This window comes from Crassostrea angulata, unplaced genomic scaffold, assembly GCF_025612915.1.
Source record: "Crassostrea angulata isolate pt1a10 unplaced genomic scaffold, ASM2561291v2 HiC_scaffold_118, whole genome shotgun sequence".
NCBI lineage: Eukaryota > Metazoa > Mollusca > Bivalvia > Ostreida > Ostreidae > Magallana > Magallana angulata.
In genome coordinates, this window is record NW_026441673.1 from 84,221 (window position 1) to 109,803 (window position 25,583).

At 33.8% G+C, this 25,583-nt stretch overlaps 3 protein-coding genes across 3 annotated transcripts; all 3 read right to left on the reverse strand.

Moving 5' to 3' along the window:
* Nucleotides 1–1,317, reverse strand: LOC128169341 (uncharacterized protein F54H12.2-like). Its single transcript, XM_052835498.1, has one exon. It carries the CDS (start codon nucleotides 1,315–1,317, stop codon nucleotides 1–3), a length of 1,317 nt encoding a protein of 438 aa, XP_052691458.1.
* Nucleotides 1,318–3,635: 2,318 nt separating this feature from the next.
* Nucleotides 3,636–4,622, reverse strand: LOC128169323 (uncharacterized). The gene has a single exon (XM_052835484.1). The coding sequence runs from the start codon at nucleotides 4,620–4,622 to the stop codon at nucleotides 3,636–3,638; it is 987 nt and encodes a 328-aa protein (XP_052691444.1).
* A 6,193-nt stretch (nucleotides 4,623–10,815) lies between these two features.
* On the reverse strand, nucleotides 10,816–24,197 carry LOC128169342 (uncharacterized). The gene is made up of 11 exons (XM_052835499.1): nucleotides 24,071–24,197; nucleotides 23,645–23,788; nucleotides 23,215–23,439; nucleotides 22,100–22,354; nucleotides 21,911–21,976; nucleotides 21,303–21,530; nucleotides 14,267–14,521; nucleotides 12,919–13,050; nucleotides 12,080–12,321; nucleotides 11,088–11,243; nucleotides 10,816–10,827 (listed from the first exon to the last, which is right to left on the reverse strand). The coding sequence occupies exons 1-11, from the start codon at nucleotides 24,195–24,197 to the stop codon at nucleotides 10,816–10,818; spliced, it is 1,842 nt and encodes a 613-aa protein (XP_052691459.1).
* Nucleotides 24,198–25,583: the final 1,386 nt, after the last annotated feature.

Consider the following 25,583-nt stretch of genomic DNA (forward strand, 5'->3'; position numbering starts at 1 on the left):
TCATGGTTGAATGTAATTGATGTCCCGGGTCTTGTCCACTTCTAGTAAAGAGGAAAAGGTGGCAAATACCAAAACGTTGGCAGCTTTTGTTGTTGCTTCTTTGAACTTAAGTTCGAGTCTGGTGTTTCCTCTTCTTATCAGATTTAAATATTCTTCACCGAACCCGCAGGGGTCTATAGAAAAGACAAATAGCGAGTATCCACTTCCAAAGTTGTCTCGAGTAATTACTAAACCGGCGTCCTGATTCCATTTTCCAGAAGCCTCAAACAGCCGGGCATATGCTGTCGAATAATGCCCTGCCGTAAAATCGGTTTTTAAGGGTCTTCCTGGGACGCTTTCTCCGTTCACGTATATCCCTACATCTGTTAAACCAAAATGCTCGAAATTAAACGGATTTGTTGTGTAATCTCCATTTACAGCTTTCTGATCTACCAAACCTACAACAATACGGTCGGGTACTGCCTGAGGGAAAATGTTATCCCAGTAAAATTCGGTAGACCCTTTAGGAATGGTGTTCATTTTTAATTCATTTCTTGAGATGGTGTATTTCACAGGGGTAGACTCTATCTGTTGACTATGGTTCAACAGAACACCAGGATCTACTCGCACTTTGGCAACTTTGTACACAACATCCAGTAATTCTAGTTTGTAAGCCGGAGAGTCCTGTGCTGATATTATTACGAAAGGTGCACTAGATCTGAACAGCTTGATGTAGATATCTACGCCATTGATCAGGTATTTGTCGATATCAAAAATATCCTCCATTAGGTTACCCTCCAGTTCAAATACTTGACTTTCTTGTGTATAGCCATAGCGCAAAACTAGCCCAGCATTGCCTCCATTGTAGGCGTTCGCGTCACCCATAGATCCCTCGTCCTTAAAAAACAGCTCGGACTGTTTCTGGGATGATAATTCCTCTTTTCCACCAAACAAGACTGTTTTCAGATAGGCTTTCCAAGGGTAATTATTCGTATTAAAGGAAACCAACTTATTGTTTAGGTAGACATCCATCTGAGAAAACATACTTTGCAAAGGTAAATTAATGATTCCAGTCTTTTCACTAGTCGCCAGCGCTGTTCCGTCAGCCTTCAATATTCTGGCTTTCACATATAATCGACTTTTCTTTAAATCTATGTATTCGGCTCCGGATCCAGATACCACTATTTCTATAGGGGTATCTGACACTCCAATACTGGAAATCGGTCTAGCTTCTGTAAAATACACCTTTTCGACTGCTACTTGATTAGTTGGAGAAGCAAAGAGCGAAAGTTCCATTGGTTGGGCTATGTCTTTATTATCACTGCTTAAGAAAGCCATTTTTATTGCTTAAAAACGTTCTTGTAACTATCGATTTTGAAGGTCTTTTTTTGCCTTTTTGATGCCTTTTTAACCCACGGTGTCTGTCGTTTTTCAGATTTTCCGTTTGCTGTTTTCTTTTTCTTCAAAGTTAATTTCTTCTTTTTATTAAGACCGGTTTTCTTGGAATTCTTCTTCTTCTTCCTCTTTTGCGATGTTGACGTTTTCAAGATTTTTGAGGGAATGACGGAGGAGTGCTGCGACGGTCTTTTTATACTCTTGCTGTTGACTTTGACAAAGGGAACACCTTCTTTAACGTCTTTTAAATGTTCTGTTATAGCCCTCTGTTCCACGGCAGCCACTGGTGTCACTTGCGGAATAGGATTATCAAATTCTAACTGTGAATGAGGTCTAATGGGAATAATGTAAGAGTTTTTTTTTCTCATCCCCCTTCCAATCTGTTTCGGTTTATATTTGTAGGGACTAAACTTTTTCTCAGCCATGTTTTTGTAAAAAGCTTCCCAGATTTTAGGGTCACTGATGTACGTCTTACTATTCATCATAAAACGAAAGGAAACTTTTTAAAGTGAAGTGTAGCGCTCACCGGTCCGTCTAAGAATGAAACTGGATTGCCTGCTCTGTCTATTATATATATACAAATCTGCTGTAGTTGACCAATCTTTACGGGAATATAATACGGTAACGTGTAAGTAATGTTGTTTTCCTGTTTCTCCCCAAGAAAAACTCGCCGTAAGAGGGGCAAGTCTTTGCCACCAACAATGGTTTCCTCACAGATGTCACAGCAAATATATACCTCTGGAGTTTTCTTGACTAGATCCCAGCTTTCTGTAGCAAATTCTGTCAAAGCAACTGACCAATATCCATCTAACTGTATTTGTTTATTTAAATGAACTCGAAAACAATTCGGTTGATTGTCAAAATATTCGGAGCTGTCTGTGGACTTCAACACCATCCAAAGGCTCATCTTGACTGATAACGAAATCTAAAAGGCAACTGCTTTTATTAGGTATTCTCCAGGGAACTTTCCGGAATCCATGAATTGAATTTACTGGGCCATCCATCCCATTTAACATACACTTCCTTTGTATTACCACGCTTTCTCTTTTTTAACACTTTTTCGACCCTAAACAGAATATCTCCTGACTTTACAACTTTCTGAAGTTCTGATTCATAAAATGTACCCTCAATTGGTTCATCAGATAAATCCTTTACCTTATACACAGGTATTCCATCTCTCTTGTATCTCTGTGTCACTTTGAAATACTCCTCGGTCCATTTTTGTTGATAATCTCTTTGAAAAGGATGTTTTAGCTTTGAGATGCGTACGTCATCTCCTATTTTGTATCGAAATATCGATTTCATCTTATTCTTTGCGCTCAATGATTTCACTGTTTTTTTCAATTTGATGTTTTTCAATTTAGATTTTTTTTTTCTTGTTGTGAGGTATGTAACAAGTCTTATTTCATCTGCATTTTTTTTATTGACGGATGAGGGTGCTCGTTCTCCTAACGACCGGTGAGGTCTTTGGTTATAACTCGTAACTAAATCTTGTAAGACATCTAAATATCGGTAAGTCCTGTTTTTTAGAAAATATCGATACATAAGGTTTTTCATTGTCCTGATGACTCTTTCAGCATAATTTGCTTTAGTTTCGTTTTGAGTAAATATAGTATGGACGCCCTCTTTTTTTAAAAAGGCTTTTACCCAGCGATTTTTGAATTCGCTTCCTTTATCTGTTCTCAGAGTGTGTGGTTTTCGTCCAGTCTGAAAAACCGATTTGAGACCATTGGCTACACTTTGATGCTGCTTATTTTTCAAGGGCATTATGAACAGAAAACGACTAAATATATCTATTAACACTAACAAAAATTTATATCCATCGTTTTCTGAAGAAAGGTTGCTAACGTCAGCTAAGTCACCGTCCCACATAGAGTCAATTGTGTCTACAACAACCCTTGAACGAGGAAAGGAACGCCGTATAGGTTTCATTAAACTGTAGGGATCTTCATTATTCAAAAACTGTCTAATTCTATGTCTCCCAATTTTATGTTTGCCATCTTCTTTTACAGCTTGATAGAGTTTTTCTGGTCCTGCAAATGCCCCTGGATTTCCAGGAGTGTAATATAGCTTTTTTAAATAGTCTGTGTGCTTTGCCATCCTGCCCATTACTGATTAATTCTTTTTAACTGTTACGTTATATATACCAAATCAAACGTAGGTCATTAATAACTTTTTTTTATTCAATCGTGCAGTAATTGTACATGTTATTTTTACATATAAGTATTTACATAAATACAAATCAATTTAAATGATTGGTTTTATTCAGTGTCACAATCGATTGTCAATAAGTCTTCTGGGTCACCGACATTACATTCCGTGGATATATTGGTTTCTTCGGGTTCATATCCAAAGGGGGTGCACTCTGTACAACTTAACATTCCCAGCTGATTTTGATGAGATTCGCTAAATGCGCACAGTTCTGTGTCATTCAGCTCCGGTACACATTCTCGTACTTCCTGAGCAACTTGAAGCAATTTAGCCAGTTTCTGTTTGTTCAGGGTCACACCTTTCCTCGTTGGAACCGGGTCGACGGCATCCTCTGGCTTCCAAAAGTGTCTGATGTCCACTGTAGAATATCCAGGATTAATGGAGACGTAAACGCCGCCCCCAATATGCCACTTCATTTCGCAACTGTTTTCTTTGTTCTGCATACATTTTTCTATATCGGGAAGCAAGGATTCAAACATCACCCATCGAGGTAGCGGAAATGTAACCCCCTTCTTCGTTGCAAAATGGCGACCGTTGGACTCTGTAAAATGACGAATGTGAATATTGATCCCACCCTTGAAAGGTACGGCTGTAAGGAAAAGTTCATTGAAGTCATCCAGACTGATTCTGCATCGCTCTTCTTGAGACTTTTGTCGTTCTGTACGTTTACTCTTTGGTTTGTTGTCACCATCGTGTGTTTCTGTCATGTTCACAACTAGAGATCTAGCCATGGCTAACTTCTTGTCGTATTCAGACACAGTATCTTTTTCGGGTAAAAGAAGATTAGATAAGTCTCTTTGATTGGCTTTTAAGAGCGACATTCGGAGACCAGTAAAAGTTCTTTGGCCTCTGCGCAGTATGATGCTTAACAGTTTTCTATTTCGATCATAACTGGTTTTTTCAGCCTCAATCTGTTGCTTCATTTCATCGGTAATAATGTTCGAGGCAAATAGATGTTCAGCAACCGATGAAGTCATCATGTTTCTCACCAAAGTCGAGTAGTTTGCCTTGATGATATCTTGGTGCACTTTCTCCATTGTTTTAGTAAAGAGAATTTGTCCCTTCTAAGACCAGCTTAGATCTGATGCAAGTTACATAAAAGTGTCAGGTTTTTATAACAAAATGTCACGTGATTGAATTGACCGCAGACTTTTCAAAACTAGATATTTTTGGGGGGTGTGTTTTTGTAAAAACAAATTTGACCCCAGACGTTTTTTGACCGCAGACATTTCTAACATTAAATCCTTAACTTCAGACTAATTTGACTGTAGACAGCTTAAACTCATTTAGTTTTTGACGTAAAACAGGTGTTAGAAATACTTCGGCTTTTTCAATTCTTCTTTTAAAATGGGCTCGATCTATTGCACATTGCATCCACATTCCTTTTCGTTCTTCATAAGGAACCAAAAAAATGAGCACATTATCATCAAATTGAATTTTCTTTTCCATTGTATGTAGGTTCTGATAATAACCTACACATCGAACTTTTTCAAATATTTATAACAACAGGTCTTTCAACGACTCAAAGAGGGGTGACATCTAACGGCTTATCTTACATGGATAATATTCAATATTCTCTTCTCGTCGCCATGTTCCATCCGGCCATAAAAATTCCATTGTACCATTGTAGTAGCTTTCAGTAGTGTACTCATCATAAGCTTCTTCCATAATTTGTTTTGGTAAGCGGTCAGCCATGGTTATTTTTAAGACTTCCAAGAAGTCACCTGGTTCTTCCAAAGATGTGTCATCAAAATCATATGCACGCAAACAAAATGTAGACATTTTTCGAGGATTAACTTCGGATTCAATAGCCAATCTCACGAGGCAATGTTTCTCGTGTATCAATTTCATTCTCAAATAGTATTGCTTTTTACAAAATTCACAAGTTACGGATTTCTCATTTTTTACTATATACTTATCAATCAGTTTTTTGACAGCTGCTCCTTTCTGTAAAAAATCTCTAAGATTTTTCTCTCCCTCTGTTAAGTCATTTTCAGTAGTCTTGTATTCAGCCATTGTCGTTTTATTCTGACTTATTTTATGAGAATTTAACTCTCTTTATAGATGGCGGACTCAAAAGTTAGTGACCTCAGTCAGCTCTTAGGGGACGGGTGACCCCAGACATGACTGTGACGTCATTGACCCCAGACGGCTTGATGAGGAACGTAATTGGGTGAATGACCTAGATGGGTGACCCCAGACAGTTTTGTGGGAAAGTGACCTCAGACGGTTTTGTGGGATGGGTGACCCCAGACGGTGTTTTTGTGGGATGTGACGTGGCCGTGGGATGTGACGTGACCGTGACGTCATTGACCCCAAAGAGACCCCAGACTATATACCTTACTACTAACGATTCTGAATATTAATATGAAGTGAATGCGTTCTTTAAAAAAAACTATAATTTTACTTGTGAATGAAGTCTTTCTATTAAACTTTCCTTTCATTGCATCACTTGAAAGTAAAACATATACTACTATTTTACCTTAACAAAAAATCAAATGTGTAAAACTGCTCTGAAATCATTTTATCCATGATAAACTATTTTTTTTTATCGACAATTAGTTCTTGTTTAATATTTACACTTTTAAAATGAAATTGTTAATCCCTATAAATAAACAATATCATTATTTTTCACAAGCCCTCTCAAATTTTGCAGTTTTATTAAAAATGCCCCGTTATATTAATTAACAACAAGTCAAATGTTTTTAGTACGAACATTCTTAGCGCTATACGTCATTTGCCTTTGATATTGAAGATTTTTCTTTCATAATACTCGGGGCAGTGTTACAATTTTTTGTCCTTTTTTTTGTTTTACACTTTTGTAAATCTGAGGAATTTGTATTGAATAAGATGCTTGTGACGTCATCAATATGATACGAAATACTGGTACATGTAAATCAAAAATAAACTCAGCTAGACTAGTTTCTAACAAAATTTTATGTACTTTACATAATACAATAAAGAAGACAGGTTTCTTTGGTAAAAGAAAACACCACGCTGCTTATTGTATCGTCAGATTGAACAGTGACATTTTACTGTGTTCTGCTTCCGCGAAATTAAGTACATCGTTAAATGCCATGCATATATATTTAAGGATAGTACGATTAACATTTAAGAATACGCTAACTCAAATTCACGCCGACTTGTTAAAAAACTAATTCCCGCCAAATATAAAACGTTTACAATTATTGTTTTTTTTAACATATTGACGTTACAGTATAACGACCACTCTGAGGATCTTGAACGTTGGAAAGTTTCAGTGGCAAACAGTGTAATTGCCCAAGTGTCTCACGTCGTTATAGTTGTCCACTATACATACCCATTCACTATTTCTAACATGAGACTTCCCTTGAGGAAATGCTTTAAGCATATCAATAATTGGTAAGTTTTTGGGTTTTTTTTCAATTTTCGTGTCCACCAAATTCATTATTATACATTGCAATGTTTATTTCATTTTTTTTATACTGATAATAGAAAATCCTTCGGTTTAGTTATAAAATATAATTATATATCTGTTGTCTTAAACAAAACAAAATCTATTTTAAGGAAGACTAAAGCAGGTTTCAAGAGGATATTTAATATCTAAATGTAACGTTTTGAAAAAGTTTAAATAAGCAGGAAAAAGTTATAAAGCAATGAATATAGTTAAAAACATAGTTTAAAACTTTACTTTTTTCTTTCAGGTTCAGTATGCACAAGGAACTCTGATTCAACAATAAAGAATTAATATGTTTTTGTATGCTGCATGATTAATCAGCAAGTTCGGCTAAATAAATGAGCATAAAACATTACAGTTTTTTAATGAAATAATGATTAAAAAAAAACACAAAAAATATTGTTTGATTAACTTTATTTTAGTGACACAGATTCTAAAGGAATGAACACTTATAAAGTGCGCATTGACTTATACAATCAATTGTAGCAGTAACTAATATTGCAATGATACAGGACATTGCATTATACGTAAATCGTTTCCTTTGACAGTAGACCAATATTACTTTTTACATCATGCAAATGTTATCAACATTTGACAAGGATATCTAAATTCGTTTATGATAACGTATATTTAAGAGGAATAACATTACAGGTATGCTGGCCAATGTCATTACATTCCGATCCTTCTTTGTTTTGGACAACACGTCTGTTTTGTTTTCTTATTACTTTCCGTGCTTTGTAATTTTACGCAGATTACATCGGTTATAAACAAATATGTTTAAGGTATCAAATTTTTACTGTTATAACCTTAAAACAGGTTTTTTAAATGTCTTTATTTTTTGTCATTTAGCTTTTTCTACTTATTAAGTAGAAATGATTTTAAGTACGGTGTCCGCTAACCTTAAGGATACTAAAATGTTAATGAAGCTAACTAACACCTTTACAGAAGGCCACTTTCAGAAGTGTTTTTCTTTTCTAACATCTCCAATGTCCAGCGTATTTCTCCTTTTAAACAAAAGTTTTCATTATATCGTTTGCACGAACTGACGTCACATCACCAACAGATTTGACAATAAGTGTTAACATACAGTACATTATGACACATAGAAAAACAAAACACGATTGGATGGAAAATAATGTATGCTAGAAAAGAATTTGATTTTCTTTATATCAAAGATGGTGTTTAAAGTAGATCCAGTGTTCTGTGACGTCACACTTTTTTGTAAAACTTTGAATTCTTTAAAAATTGTGCAAGATAGTTTTATTTATTTTATGTGAATATAATCACATGCATGTAATTAGAAATATTGGTAGGTTAAAGATATTTTCGCACTTAATTTTAAACTAAATTTCCAAATTTTTATATATTTTATCTATGCAAAAGGGAAATAACTCTTTTTCTGACTTTTCTCTCAGTTGTATGTCTAAATGCTATAGTTTTTTTTTATTTCAACGATTAATTTTAAAATATTTTTGTAATTTTAGTTTTCTGATAAAGTTGACATTAAAATTAAACAAGAAAAACAAATTTCTGCCTACAAGATTTAACTTTTAACAGAAAAAAATACATTTTTCTAATGCTAAAATATGCTTTAGTTTATGTTTATCTGGCATCTCAAAAAGTGTGATGACATGTATATTTTTTCTAACAATTGATGATATTTAAGTCTATTAAGTCGAAATCAGTTCGGTTTTTCAACTTTCCTCAGAGAATTTTACGAGTATGGAGCTACCTTAAATTAGTTCCGTTTTCCGTTAGCATCAATCGAACTTTACTTAATTAAAGATAATTAGTTTTTTGTATGAACCGATTTTAATCTGAATGAATTATCAAATTTTAATGTTAGAAGTAAAATTAGAATCCAGGTTTTGAGAAAAGAAGTTATTGAAATGCAATTAAAGCTCGAGTTCTTTAATTTATTTGTTTACAAATAATGTACATAAATTACAAAATCCTTAACAATACAACTTAGGCAGACAGGTGTTCATAATTGAATAATTCGATCAGCAATAAAAACCAATATTAGACTGTAAGTGATATCAATACAAAGCATATGTAAACTATAACAGGTCTCGAGCTTTGTTTACTAAACAAAGAATTTTAACCCCTGTAACTCACTTGCAGCGAAAGATTCCTAACATTAATTATAATAATTGAAGACATTTAGAATGAAAAGAAAAATTGAGCTCAAATCCTTATAAGTCTCCGTATACTGTTATTGCCATTTGCCGACAGGCGATAGACAAATATCTAATGCTTCATATTTGTGAAACAATTGTTTTGTTTTTACACGTGTTTTTACAAGCGCGCTTAATTTGTAAACATACCGTGGCCTTTTATCAGAGCAATTTTCGTTCAATTCCATTACAAATAGGAAACAAAAACCAACGTTTTAACTCAGTTAATGAATAATAACGGACAGTGTACAGTGAATAATAACGGACAGTGTATTGTGAATAATAACGGACAGTGTACTGTGAATAATAACGGACAGTGTACTGTGAATAATAACGGACAGTGTACAGTGAATAATAACGGACAGTGTACTGTGAATAAGGCAGGGATGTCAACAAAGACTGGATCTACTTCAAATTAAGCTATGATTTTTAAAGCCAAAACAGTTGTTCAATAAAGAAATATTCCACATTTTTATGCTCTTAATTTTGAATATGTTAATATTTTATTTCATATAAAGCTCTTTTTTAAAGGAGATCAATCTAATAAAGAAATGACCACTGCTATCCATCCATCTTAATCAATACTGCAAAAAAAATGAATCAAGTTTATTCAGATAGTCTGACGTACACAATGTATTTGTTTTGCTTATATTTGTTTTATGATTTGTAATCTAACACTTCCTTCTTTTATATATTTTTAAACGTTTATTAAAGAAATAATTCTCTTTTTATATCGGAGTATGACATGTACTGTAAATATTTTGAAATTTCCTTTAAATGACATTATTATTATTTGTTGATTAGCAATTGTTATTTTTTCATTAAAAATGACATCAAGTAGAGTGTTCGTAAACCTTCTGAATAGCAAAAAATATAACGTGTGCAAACGCAAAGAATATCAAGATACCCCACGACTAAAGGCAGAAATATCGTCATTCTAGAAGATCCTTTCAACAATTTTGATAAGAAAGTACAACAATTCTGATAAGAATATTCACATCTTTCTTTTTTACCAAAGAAAAATTATATTTCCCGTCGGTATTGCCAATGGAAAATCTGATTTGTATTTGGCAATTAATCGTCATATCTCCAAGACGTTTATGAAATAAAAACTTAATTGATATTTTGATGTGTGTTCTAAGATAAAAAATATGAGAATCTTCAAATAATCTTTTAGTGATGTTTTTAGTTCAGCTTCTCATACAAATCGAATGTAAAAAATCCCAACGTTTCCAAAAAGGTTGAGTTTGGTAATTATGTCCCGGGAAAACCAATGTTTGTTTACCATGTCAGATGACGTTCTAGACCAATAAGATGATTAAGTTTTATAGAATATTCATACAAGTTCATTAAGCTCTTAAACGTTTAAGTTTAAGAGTAAAGTTAGGCACTTATATTACTGTAGAAATAAAAAAAAATGTACAAACAATTAAAATGATAAAAATGTACACACAATGAAGACTTTGTATATAATTCATGTCGGGCAGATTGTGTATCAGAAACGTAAAAGAACAAAAATAGCTTAATAGATACATTTACACAAATTTGTTGTAAATCTGTAAACGCATTAAACATATTATGTTAGTTATTTGTTTTTCTCCGGTCTTCCCACCTGGTTTATGTGTGCGTCTGTAAACAAAGTGAAATAATTATTACATTTATTCAAATATTCTCTCTCTCTCTCTCTCTCTCTCTCTCTCTCTCTCTCTGTGTCTCTCTCTGTATTTGACTAGATGTTTTGTCTGAGACGTATTTATTTGTTTAATAATTCAAATCAAAGGTACATTATAAGTCTCCTTTACTACTTAAACATTTCGTTTTTCTGTCATAATTTTTCATTGTGACATATTTTTTTAAAGTTCAGTAAATAAAATATCTGGTTGTCTTACTGTAACATTTCTACACGTCTTCAGAGGAAGTTTGAGATTGGATATGGTGAACGAATTCCTATATCGTACTTTAATACGGATAACTTGGGTTACAGAGCCATAGTTGGTACGTGCATATATGCGACCATGAAAAGGGCCCACAACATCTTGATCATACTGCAAAATAAGAAACAGGAAATTCAGATTCTGCCTATGTAATACGATTGATTTATCTATCTTATTTCCATAAGCCATTGACAACTTATAAAACATCAACAAATTACATATTTTAATTAAGAATGAACCTATGTATAAATCTGAGTGGCAAATGTTATGCTATAAATTACAAAACTCAAAACTACGCGTTCTATGCAAATAGTAATGTCTTAAATCACAATAGATAACGACAAAATAATATGTAAGGAATGGAATTAATAGTAGCAAATCAATAGAGAGAGAATATGTTTGAATAAAATGTACAAAATTAAAAAGGTATTATAGTGTATTTCGTTTGCATTTTGATGCGGGATACATTGTCCAATACTGTTCCTACAATACACACAACGCTAAAAAGAAAGAGACGGTTACTTTGTTTTATAATATCTTAATGGAAAATTATTCTGAACACTGTTTGAATACTCGTTCTTCTATACTGAAATATTATTGTCCAAAATATTAAAAGTATCTAAATAGCATTCTTATTTTAATGTTACATTTTAAACTGACATTTAACTGATTAAGTGATAAGAAAATGTAATTCTAAAATAATTTAACTAATAAAGTACTGGCTGTTTTAAATTCTACACAGAAATGCATATATACATACATTTTGTATAACAAATAAGCATATCGGCGTTTATCGTGTGTTTTACGCCCTCATACACGAAACAAATAAACAAATATAATGTGGAATTTAAAGAAAAACAAAACAAAGAAAAAAAAAACAGGGAATCAATACCAATCTCCGACAAACAGAAACAAAAAACAGTGTTTGGGTAAGCTTTAAATCATACCTCAGTCTTTTCCATTTTGTCTGAGAGAAACAATACATTGAAATGTTCAGCTTTAACAATAGATATATGCAAGTAAGCTAGGTCGGATGCCAGCTTTGGCAACGTAATGTAGATATACACCACCCGGAGTCGTCCATTGGAAGGAAGCGTGAGTCCGTCCGCCGAATATATTGCATTGTAGTCAGGACTATTAATTCTACTGTTTGGGGAAATACTTATGGAGGCAGAGGCACTGCAAACAACTTTTATAGAAAACAAATATAGTAAGTAAACTGCAGTAAGTTCAATATACATCGATATATAGTAAACATTTTTCGATTCGATACAATAAACTCAAAACAATTCATATAATTGGTTTCAATATTGTAGCATCTATTATCATAATATAGTGTTTTAACCAACTCAATCAAAGCAAATAAATATATTCTTTATTTAGTTTTCGTACGTTTTTATCCAAGTTTCACAATCAGGCATACTTCACTTTCTAAAGTATTTTTTTTTCAATATTCCGATAGTCCTACTTTTGTAAAGATAGGCAACGTTCACATTTTTCGTTTTCTGACAACCTAATGATGAGTCCCTTCAATTGTTACTAGTATAAACAAAAGACTACCATGAAAGAAGTTTAATTATCTAACCTATTTTTAAAAAAAGATTGAACTCTAAATTATCTACACATTATACAAAAAAAATAACTATCGATAAACTGAAATACGCTAAGCATATTCATCTAGACTAGGGACCCTGTGTTATCGAACAATCATAATTATGATTTTGAAACATGAATTGTCTAGCCAATATCAATATATAATTATCAGGAAACTGAAGTCTGCTCTTACCAGGTTCACATTCAGTCCCTTTGTAGCCATGTTTGCATTTTTGACAGACCCCAGTATGTGGGTAACACTGTTCACAGTTAGTTGGGCAGGGACGAGTACACCTTGGTCCATCTTCTACAGGGGCAGGACAACCTGGGATGAAATACATTAAAACAACATATACTGTATTTTGTTCAATAAATTCTCACTTTTTTCTCGAAGGTTTAATCTCACTTACGTTTTAATCAAATTTCCGTTTAGTGATAAATTACAGTTCCTCAAAATTAAATGTTAATTCATCAAAAAACTTTAAAAGCGTCTTAAAGTGTTCCTTAAACTATACATAAAGTATTGCTGAAACTACATTCTTCCTATCTGATTCAAGACCCTCGTCATATAAGAAGGATACTTGGGGATATTTATTGGTTTACTTTCCTTTAAAATAGGTCTAGTACAAGTATTTTTATCGGTTGAACAACTTTTAAAAAGCCCGAATTTTATTTGTTGTTTATCACCAAAATCATTACAAACAAATTGCTTGAGAATCAAAGACAGGGCATTCAAACACAATGTAGTCTATTGATTTCCGGAGTTTATCCGATATATTTTTTTACACAGTTTTTGTTTCATCAATGAAGCAAAGGGGCCTATTCATAATTCCACCGCCGGGAACTTATTATTGAACATCAGTTTTTTATTCTTAAAGCTAATGTTGACAATATTTCACTTTGTTTCTGGTCAGGCTAATTACGGTAAGCTATGCAAGCACGGTATTTAACATCGGCAAACATCGGCTAACAAAACAATGGAAGAGTTAACAAAGAGCAGGGGCTTTATCATGAAGACATCAACAGTCTGTACCCTTAACGATCTCCGATCCTCAGCAATGTTCGATAATTCTAAATTATCCGGATTTCTTGTATCCGTACCATAAATCTTTTATACGAACAATTTTAATTACTACATGTAGTAGTATTCTAGTGTTTGTATTACCATCAGGTACACAACTACGTGCTAGGCGTAGTGGATTCACGGAGAACTACTTATCAATGACATGATGATAAAGAATTCGAGCAACAGGTGCACCGGCGCTTTTTTTTAAAGACGTTAATATTATATCCATGCAATAACTTTGTGAAATGCATTGATACAATCTAAAAACTTTTATTTTATTTCATCTCTTGTAAAACGTTTAAAAGAAACATGATACTTTAATCATGAAAAAAAAAATATATATATATACCCCCCCCCTCCGAAAAAAAAACCAACAAACTTTGAGGCTGAGAATCGGATCGGAGAACCTAAATAAAACCTTGAATCGTACTGTGATCAAATTCTCTTCCTAAATCCAGATGCAACAAAAACATACCATAGACTTCCACTTCACACAAATCAGCAAATGCATACTGGGAATAGTTTGCAGGATAGACATATCCTTCTTTCCGTTCGTTGTAGTATATGATGTAACGTCCGGACAATGCGCAGAGAATGTGCATAACATCCGGAAGATCGTAGATTGTGTAATAATTAGCGTGATAACATCGGACAGCGGTCGTTATATCGGTTGTGTTAGAGATGTAGAGGTAGAACCCAAGGGGCACAGCTCTATGAGGGTTGTGTTCATCTGCACAACGTTATTCAAAGTTGTCATAAAAGATGTGCATAGAAATATTAGTACATTTATTATTACAGTGTTTACCGGTGACATGTAATGTATTTTTTGTTTTTTTTCTACAGTACCTATTCTTATTATCATAGATTTTAGTTGTGCATCTACTATGCCGAATTATTATGCCTCTTGTCAGTTTGTCTCTATCTATTTAATACTCATCTATTTTCGCATAGTATACAATGGGTTTATATAGCGTAAGCATTCTATGCCGAAATAGAGCACGGCAAATGTTTACAACGAAAATATTGCAAGCGCCGACAGCGGGTTTCGGACTCGTGCTACTAAAAGCATTACGTCTTGAAGCCCAACGCGTTATCGTTACACTACAGCAGCCGATGATATGTCTGACGGTATTTAAATATACAAGAGGCCAAATGGCCTAAACGGTCACCTGAGTAGCATATAACCCATACACAAACTTGTCGAGGAGTCTCATATATGCATTTAATTAGTTTTCATTCTGCAGTAGAACAATTATAAATCTGTAATAACGACCTCCTCCCTGCCTGAAATCTTTCAAAAAGAACTATGAAACCTATAATTTTGGTGAAAAACTTCTGGTCTACAGAATCATGAATTCAGTTTTCCTTTTAGGTGTGTGGGAGTAAAGAAGATAATGTTTAAACATTATATGCATTAAGACCTATACATCCAGTTTGGCCCTGCCCTAGAGTCAAAACCCATACTTCAGGGGACATGAAAATTAAAATTTCATTAGAGGACTTCCTGGTAAACATAATTATGAAGTCAGTTGTTCATACAGATGTGTGAGAATAGAGAAGAGGATTTTTAAACATTATATGCATTAACACTATATTGCCCCCCCCCCAAGTCCTGAACCCCTGACCAAGGGGCCATGAATTTCACAATTTAGGCCTTCATGGACATCATAACCATCTATTCAGTTTTTTTCCCATATGTGTTGGAGTAAAGAAAAAACAAATTAAGATTTAATACATTTTTACTATATGGCCATATTGGCCCCACCCTAGAGCCTGAACACAGGGGTCATGAATTTAACAGTTTTGGTGGAGGGCTTCATGGACATCATAATCATGCATTTAGTTTTTAATAAATATTCATGGGAGTAGAGAAGAAGATTTTCTAAGATTTTATGCATTTTTACTATATTGTCATATTGGTCCCACCCTAGAGCCTGAACCCCTGATACAGGAGTCATGAATTTCACTATTCTGGCAGAGGGCCTCGTGGACATTATAATCATGCATTTAGTTCTTAAAAAATATATATGGGAGTAGAGAAGAAGATTTTCTAAGATTTAATACATTTTAACTATATATGGCCATATTTGGCGCCACCCTAAAGCCTGAACCCCTGACCCAGGGGTCATGAATTTCACACTTTTGGTAGAGGGCTTCATGGACATTATAATCATGCATTTACTTTTTAACAAATATATATGGGAATAGAGAAGATTTTCTAAGATTTAATACATTTTTACTATATGGCCATATTGGCCCCACCCTAGAGCCAGAACCCCTGAACCAGGGGCCATGAATTTCCCAAGTTTGGTAGAGGGCTTCATGGACATCATACATATGCAACCTGTATTTTCCTTGCATGTGTGGGAGTAGAGAAGAAGATTTTTGAAAATTTGGCTTTTTTTTTTGCTTATTTGGCCCCGCCCACGGCACCCCATCGGTGGTAGAACCATGAATTTCACAATATAGATTTTTCTTACCATAGAGATGCTTCACACTTAAAGTAGTATCGATTGGCCTGGTAGTTTTCAAGAAGAAGTTAAAAATGCAAAATTGTTAACTCACAACGCACGGCGCACGACGCACGACAACGGACGAAGACCAATTGCAATAGGTCACCTGGGTGACTCAGGTGACCTAATAAAACGTAGAAACATACGATTGACATCAAGCAATTAAATTTATAAATCTTTCCAAAAACACCTCATTATTGATGTTATGCATTTTTACTATATTGTCATATTGGTCCCACCCTAAAGCCTGAACCCCTGATACAGGAGTCATGAATTTCACTATTCTGGCAGAGGGCCTCGTGGACATTATAATCATGCATTTAGTTCTTAAAAAATATATATGGGAGTAGAGAAGAAGATTTTCTAAGATTTAGTACATTTTAACTATATACACAGGATGAATGACCATCTTTAAGTCCTCCTTAAAGATAGCTTAAAGGTGTTTAAAGGTAGCTTAAAGACGATCTTTAAGCCACCTTTAAGCTACCTTTAAGCTATATGTATTGCTTAAAGGTGGCTTAAAGAAAGCGTAAAGATGGCTTAAAGGCAGCTTAAAGACTATCTTTAAGCCACCTTTAAGCCATCTTTAAGGACAACTTATAGGTCCTTAATGTCCAAACTTCTTTAAGCCACCTTTAATCCACCTTTAAGCTACCTTTAAGCCACCTTTAAGCCATTAAAAAAAATTTAATTCAAAATTGTGCTTAATTTCCAACAAAATGTATTAACTTTATGAAAGAAAAGGTATTAAAACGGTTTTTGTTCTAGAAAGAAAAATGAAAAAAAAAAACACATAAAAAAAACCGGCCACGGCGAGAATTGAACCCGGGACCCTTAGTTTACTAGCATCACCACACATCCTCTGCGCCACGGCAACTTACATATATATGTGCGTTTTTATATCCTATATATCAGTGGATATTGAATCACTGTATTGAATGTGTTTACTTGAAAAGATTTTGACAAACCATTCAGTTTGTAACAATCAATTACATCTAATTTATAAATTACATGCATGCATGTATTTAGAATCAAATACGGAACTTGGTCTTCAGTGAACAAAAATATATTATACCTTAATGGAAACCGTTAGGTTCACTATAATGGTAGGCTTTTAATCTTACATGTAGTTAATAAATTTAAACCGAGTAGATATACGTTCATCTTATTTATAGCTATAAAAATGTAAGAAAGAAAATGAAATCATTTCTTTTATTAAATGCATTGATACTATTAGGGTAATTGTTCAATTTCCCGGTTTTTATGATCGCGGCGCCGTTCCAATATGTTTAAATATTTACATGTAATTGTATGTACATGATTTATAAACTATCAATTCTATAACAAACAAAATTACCAATTACCGGTGACGTATTTACTGCATGTGGCAATTGCAAATGACTTGTACATACAATTGTATGATGTGCCAGGCCGGGTATATTTGACATATTTACCCTTATACATATATTTAAATAATCAACCCCTATTTATGATCACCGGTACATTAATTAATTAGCCTCAAGATTTTACTCTTACATACATGTATCGTTAATTTGTAGACGTAACATCTTTGAAACCAAGAGCTAGGAAATAATACTTTGAAAATAAATTACAAATGTAAATTAACTTTTATTCATTAGACTTATCGTATACTCGTACATACTAAGATTCGACGCCTTTAGAAACCCTGACGTGCACCTGGGCACACGACACACCTGTTGTGTATATCTTGTATATTCTGTGTTAGTTCCAGGGGTTTTCTTAAGTTGGACAAACCATAGACTTTAATTAGATATACACAAACATGCACCTGGGCACACGACACAACTGTTGTGTATATCTTGTATATTCTGTGTTAGTTCCAGGGGTTTTCTTAAGTTGGACAAACAATAGACTCTAATTAGATATACACAAACGAACAAAACTATGTCTAGACAAACAAAGCAGTAATATCCTGCCCGATATAACAAAGGCAGTTGAGAGTCTTTTCATCTTTAACATGTATCTAACAGATCTAGAGTTAGAAATAATGAAAATTGAAAAAAAAAATACAAACCTTAAACCGATTAACAAATTAAATCATGCATTTTTGGTTCATTATCTTTTTTTTGTTTAATAACCGGATGAACTGAGAGAGAGAGAGAGAGAGAGAGAGAGAGAGAGAGAGAGAGAGAATTTTTTCACCGATTAATTTATAATAGGAAACAAACATACTTTAATTAGTTTTATGCACATATTAAGATACAGAGACTGCGATCATCCCTACAATAATTTTGAAACCCCCAAAAAATTATAAAGAATTTTATAACGGCAATCTGTGTCCATCGGAGCGGTGCTGATGATAGCGATCTGTGTTTAATGGAGCGACGATTAAAACCGCTTGGAACACCCCCCCCCTTCCTTGGAAATTATATTATCACTCGGATGACCCCCTCCCATCTCTATAAAAGGGCTTTAACATTTAATATATGTTTTTATTGTTCAGCTTGATCAATATTGACTTAAAGGCCACTTAAAGACAGTGTAAAGGCAGTGTAAAGAGAGCGTAAATGCCACTTAAAGATGCTTAAAGGTGGCTTAAAGGTAGCTTAAAGACGTTTGGACATTAAGGATGTATAGCCTTTAAGCTCCTTTAAGTCACCTTTAAGCCACCTTTAAGGACTTGCTTAAAGATGGTTTTTCGTCCTGTGATATGGCCATATTTGGCGCCACCCTAAAGCCTGAACCCCTGACCCAGGGGTCATGAATTTCACACTTTTGGTAGAGGGCTTCATGGACATTATAATCATGAATTTACTTTTTAACAAATATATATGGGAATAGAGAAGATTTTCTAAGATTTAATACATTTTTACTATATGGCCATATTGGCCCCACCCTAGAGCCAGAACCCCTGAACCAGGGACCATGAATTTCCCAATTTTGGTAGAGGGCTTCATGGACATCATAAATATGCAACCTGTATTTTCCTTGCATGTGTGGGAGTAGAGAAGAAGATTTTTGAAAATTTGGCTTTTTTTTTGCTTATTTGGCCCCGCCCACGGCACCCCATCGGTGGTAGAACCATGAATTTCACAATATAGATTTTTCTTACCATAGAGATGCTTCACACTTAAAGTAGTATCGATTGGCCTGGTAGTTTTCAAGAAGAAGTTAAAAATGCAAAATTGTTAACTCACGACGCACGGCGCACGACGCACGACAACGGACGAAGACCAATTGCAACAGGTCACCTGGGTGACTCAGGTGACCTAATAAAACGTAGAAACATACGATTGACATCAAGCAATTAAATTTATAAATCTTTCCAAAAACACCTCATTATTGACGATAATTTTATTGGTTAAAGTTTTGATAAACTTTTGAACAAATGGATTAAACAATTTTGAAAGAAATTCTACATGAGAATCACAAAAACACTTTTTTTTAAATGATGCTTGATAAAGAATGTACAAGAACAAAATTCAATCGTCTGCTAAACATTTCTAGTCTTGTCGGTAAAGTGAACGTCCCTTGTTTTTTGAAAAGAACATGAACATTTGTTGATTTTTTATTGTACAACAAATTGTTGATTAAATTATCAATCAATTTGAATTCAATTGATTACTTTGAAAGAACAAACGCTAGCTTTTCCGGTGATTATTTTATGGGACAAGACAACGCTCAAACGTCACAGCTACTTAAAACAAAGCACGTCAGTATATACAAAACTCGGCATAATAATTACAATAGTGTTGTGTTGTGCATGTACTATGCCTAAATAGTAGTCAGGGTTTGATAGTGTACTCGCCTCCGGCTCATGCACCATGAATCAAACCCTGACTATTATTTAGGCATAGTACATGCACAACTCAACACTATTATATAAATACTAGTCATGGCTTGAAACATAGTAAACAAGCTGGAAGCGAGTGCATAATTAATGTATTAAACCCTGCCTATTAATTTAGCATAGTACAAACACAACACATCTCTATTGTTATGCTGACTATTGTATATTGATGTTCGGTGCTTTACGCTATTTATGACGTTTGAACGTTGTCCATTCATTAAAATAACTATCGTAAAAGCAAGTATTTGCTTTTTCAAATAAATGTATTGATTTAGTTGATTATTTAATCGAGAAACTGCATTACAATAAAACAAAAACAAGCACACGTTTAGATTCTTTCCAAAAACGAAAAAGAGACTCGATTCTCCTTACCGATAACACTTGTTTAGCAGACGAAATCCTATTATGTGTTTTCCTTGTGCATTCCCAAACAATCGTCATTCAAGAAGTTGTTTACCGTGATTCTCATTTACATTTTTGTGAAAAATGATTCATCAATAGCTTGAAATCGTCATTCAAGAAGTTGTTTACCATGATTCTCATTTACATTTTTGTAAAAATGATTTATCAATAGTTTGAAAGTTACTTAGAATTTTTAAACCTTAAAGTTTTCCTTAATGATGTGGTGTAGAAATTACTAATTTTAATTGCTCGATGTAACTTGTATGTATCTACGTTTTGTTTTTTTTAATATATAGAAAAAACGCCCGTTACATCAACGGCTGCAGTTGCGTACATGTAACACGATGTGATATAAACCGTAGCATCTAATGGTCGATTGCTCAGAAGCCGCTGTCGGAGCTATTACGATATTCGTTGACAACATTTGAGGTGCTAATTTTCGGTATAGAATGATTACGCTGCATACAACCTTTGAATTTACTTTCAAAAAGTAGATTAATTTTAAATGGAAAAAAGACAAACTCACATACGGTATTACAGTTTGAAATATAATGACCAGATATTGCAGATTTAAGAAAAAACAAATCATTATGAAGAAAAAAAAACACACACAAAGAAAATACTCTATGTCGTTTCTATACAACAACCATTTGCGAGTAAGAAGACGTGCCAAACTCATTATTAAATTCACTTTAGATGTCCCGATGATCAACATAAACAGAATAAGACAATTTAATAGATAAAACATCGCTAACACATCTTACCCCATGTCTTGTTCTCTGTCCTAAAATATATCACAATGCGATCTAACCGATATATATCTTTCAGATCAACTCGCCAAATTGCTTTAGTATCCGGTAAAGTTGCTGAACATTGACCACCGCGAAACGTCCGATCAGATTTCCGGTTATCAACTGCCTTCTCTGAACCGGAAGCGCCAGATCGCGTGGAAGACTGATATGTTGGTTTCCAGAGAGCTAGATTTTCTAGATCTAACGATAAAAACAAAGATGCATTATTGCATTGAACTAGAGTCTCGTGGGAATCGAAGAGCATCCGTTCAATATACAAAACTCATAACTTTTAAGAAAAGCATTATAATTTGCCAACAAAAACATGACAATTACTGCAAACAAACGACTGTATAGGATTATTAATCACATCTCATGCTTAACATCATTTAGATGCATCTAGAATATCAGTTATGGACCCCTTTTTTGTTTACAAATCGTTTAATTCACGTTAACGTTTAAAGTAGAAAAAATATAGTACAATATTGCATGATTTAGTATAGAAAATAGCTGCATGTCTTTTACTTGGGACACGTTTATAAACTGTTTGAAATAAATTGACCAATCCTTTTAGATCTTACGATTTTTGCAGCTAGAGAAGCAAGGGACAGCACAATGCGGACCGTCAAATCCAGGAATTGGACAACCTGGATACAAAGAAAGGAAGGCAAAGTATCGCTAGTTTTGTATATAGAAACACACATTTGTGCGAAAAGGCTATAAATATTGTGAATGATGCTACAACAAACAAAAATCCAAACAATAATTACCATACACTTCGACTTCACACAGAGCTGACTGGGCGTATTGACTGTAACCAGCTGGATAGCTAATGTCCGGGAGTCTTTCATTGTAATACGAGACATATTGACCAATCACAGGGCAGCTTATATCGAATGAGAAAGGTATAGTTGACCTTGTATGGTTTGTGTCTTTGTAGCAGACGACACCCTCATTTTGATTGGTGGAGTTAGAAACTGTTAATGTAAAGCCCAGAAGAAGTCCTGTATAATTATTTTTCCCATCTGAAATTTTAGAAAAACGTGTCATTCTTACATGTTATTATCACTGTTCTTTACGTTGTCAAGATACATTGTTACAATCCAATATAACAGATAATGAGGATTTTAAAAAAAGAAAAAGAATTACTGGCTAATTTATGAAAAATAACGACCTGCTATGTAAGTTCAGCTGACAGCAATACAAATTAACCAATCAGCCATTTGAAAATTGAGTGATAACTAGAACATGATTGAATGCCCGAAATCTGCGATTCAACAACACAATGAAGATATTTGGTTAATGGAACTATAGGAATTTATTCCGACTTATAAAATGTTTGCCAAATTCTTATTTATACTCTAATATTATGTAAACATTGGCAAACATCGTTCAAATTCTTTTTTTTTATTTAGAGCTAGTGGATTGTTATTAATGACGCTACGTTAATTCGAGTGAACCTGTGGTAAAAACTTAACAAAAGATGTGAAAAAGAAACATTTAGATTCAGTTACAAAATTTGAATTGCATTTATCGTAGATTTTGCGTTAGTTAAAAGTAAGCAGTATTCAAATTTATATTTTTAAGTTATATCTTACATAAGACAAAATAAGCAATAAACTAATCATAACGTATGCATTACAAAAAAGAAGGCGTATATCTTAAAATTAAATGATGATTATTTGCATATAATTCATTATAAAGTCACAATGTAAAAGAAAATATAAACGTTTAAAATACCTATCGTATTGTTGCGTGGGGAAATCATATGGTACATATATGAATTTGTTTAACTACCAAAAACGCGTTAAAATCAAAAATAAAATAAAACAAAATGATATCCATATACATGTAGTAAATATCATAGTACACAAAAATCACTAACCCCATTTGGAAACAGAAGTCAAAGCTTGTAAGGTAAGCCTTTCAATTTTACGCCTTTGCAGGAGGTCAACTCTCCAGAGAGCGTAGTTTTGATGCTCAGAGGTCACAGCGCAATGACCCGAATACAAACTCAGGTCATTCTTTTGACCATCAACAGCAGCCTTACTTCCGGTAGTACTAAAAAATGTGGAGGACTGGAATGTCGGTTTATGTAGGGCTAGGTTTCCTAGAAAACAATTGTGTAAAGTTATACTAAAATAGCTGTGGATATATAAGTGTAAAAAGTGAAATGGACACTTTCTATCATTTGTCTATTTTCTCTAGGTATCAAAGTTAATTATGAAAAAAAAAAATAAAACTTAAAGGATGTGAGAAATAATCATTTTGAAGAAAGAAAAGCTCATTTGATCATGAAAAGTAAAGAAAATTACCCCGATCGTAGAATTTGCACTGTTCACCATAGTATCCTGGGTTGCAGGCTCCAATACATTCCCCAGTTTTGGGGTTACAGTATTGACAATTATTTGGACAAGGTTCGTCACAATACGGTCCTTTGAAGCCAAGTTCAGGGCAGCCTTTTTAGGCAAGAATACAAACAAGATTACATATATACTAAATAATTGATTAAAGGAATATCAGGTTTAGATTTTGAGATTTTATTAAATACTAAACAAAATTATATGCATCATTCTCCAACTTTGTAAAATGTGTAACAAATATTGTACGCAGTTTAAAGACAAAAATGTTTCACATACAAAACTGTAACACAATTATTTTTGCAAATGTTGCATGAGATAATAGAGAAAGTTATCCTGTAATGAAGTAAACTAGACTATTCTCTATGTATATCAACTAACCAAACACTTCGACTTCACACAGTTCAATGTATGCTTCCTTTGAATAAGTGGGCTTCTGGGTCAGGTTTCCCTCTCTCGTGTTGTAATATATCACGTACCGGCCCACAACTTGACAAGCGATGTTCATGACGCTTTGTATTGAGCTGGCATCATTTTTGGTATCGTGAAAACAGAGGAACCCATCATTTTTGTTTGTTGTATTGGATACGTAAACAGAAAAACCCAGGAATCTGCTTGCATACTTGCTGGATTCTAGATCAATCAATTATAAAATTCTTAACACATTTGCACAAACTTGTGTTTAAGGCAATGACCCATACCTTATTAATAAAATCAAATACATTATTTATTAAATTTTAGCCATTTGGCTGGTCCATCGGTTTTTAAAGCTAGGGCCGTAATTAAAAATATAACCGACTGTGGAAAATAGTGGTGTTTTTATTCATACATTAAGAATATTAGCCTAAGCCTGAAATTTGACTTTCAGAAATACGGTTTTGACTGATATCTTATGTAAAATGAACAAATGAATTTTACGAAACAATTTATCTTATACCAAACTTGCCTATTTATTAAAAAAACCCAGATAACATTGCTTACAAATGAAATGAAATGATACAAACGTTCAAAGAGAGTTTTATCTATTGCAATTTTATATGCGTACAGATTTCTCTGAAATGTTGACAGTGTTTGTTTACTTCTAAAGGCCCTTAATCAACTGTAAATAAAATTACCCAAATATATCCTCCTCTTGATCACAGAGGTCAGTGTATTTTTGGTCAAAATCATTAACATAACATTTTTGGTCAAGATTGTTAAAAGAATTGCTTTAAATCAATTTCTAGGTGCCTGGTTAAACTAAACCTTTTTATCGTTAAGTCTTCATTAGATTCCTCACGGACAAGACGATATACCGCCTGAAATAAGTCCGACGATGTTTTTTGTGTGATTTATTGATAATTACCTTCATTTGAATGCATACGCAATTTTATGTATCTCATTGATCACCGTACGGGTAAACAATGTTATTAATATCTATATATGTTAGGGTACCTTTAAGAGATTCTTTTTAGAACACATTTAATACAGAGAGTAATGCTGACCATTCTTAACCACTTAATTTACCACAATTACTACTACTACTACTACTACTCCTACTACTACTACTACTACTGCTATAACTACTACTACTACTACTACTACTACTACTACTACTCCTACTACTACTACTACTACTGCTATAACTACTACTACTACTACCACTACTACCACTACTACTACTACTACTACTACTACTACTACTACTACTACTACTACTACTACTACTTCTTATACTTCTGTTACTACAACTGATAATAACAACAATGATAACATCAAAAGACTCACTCCACGTCTTGCCCTCTGTCCTGTAATATATCACGATGTTGTGTATAACTTGAATAGACTGGAGGTCCACCATCCAAGTGGCGCCGTGTGGTGTCCCGTCAGAAATTGCACATTGGTGACCGGCCGC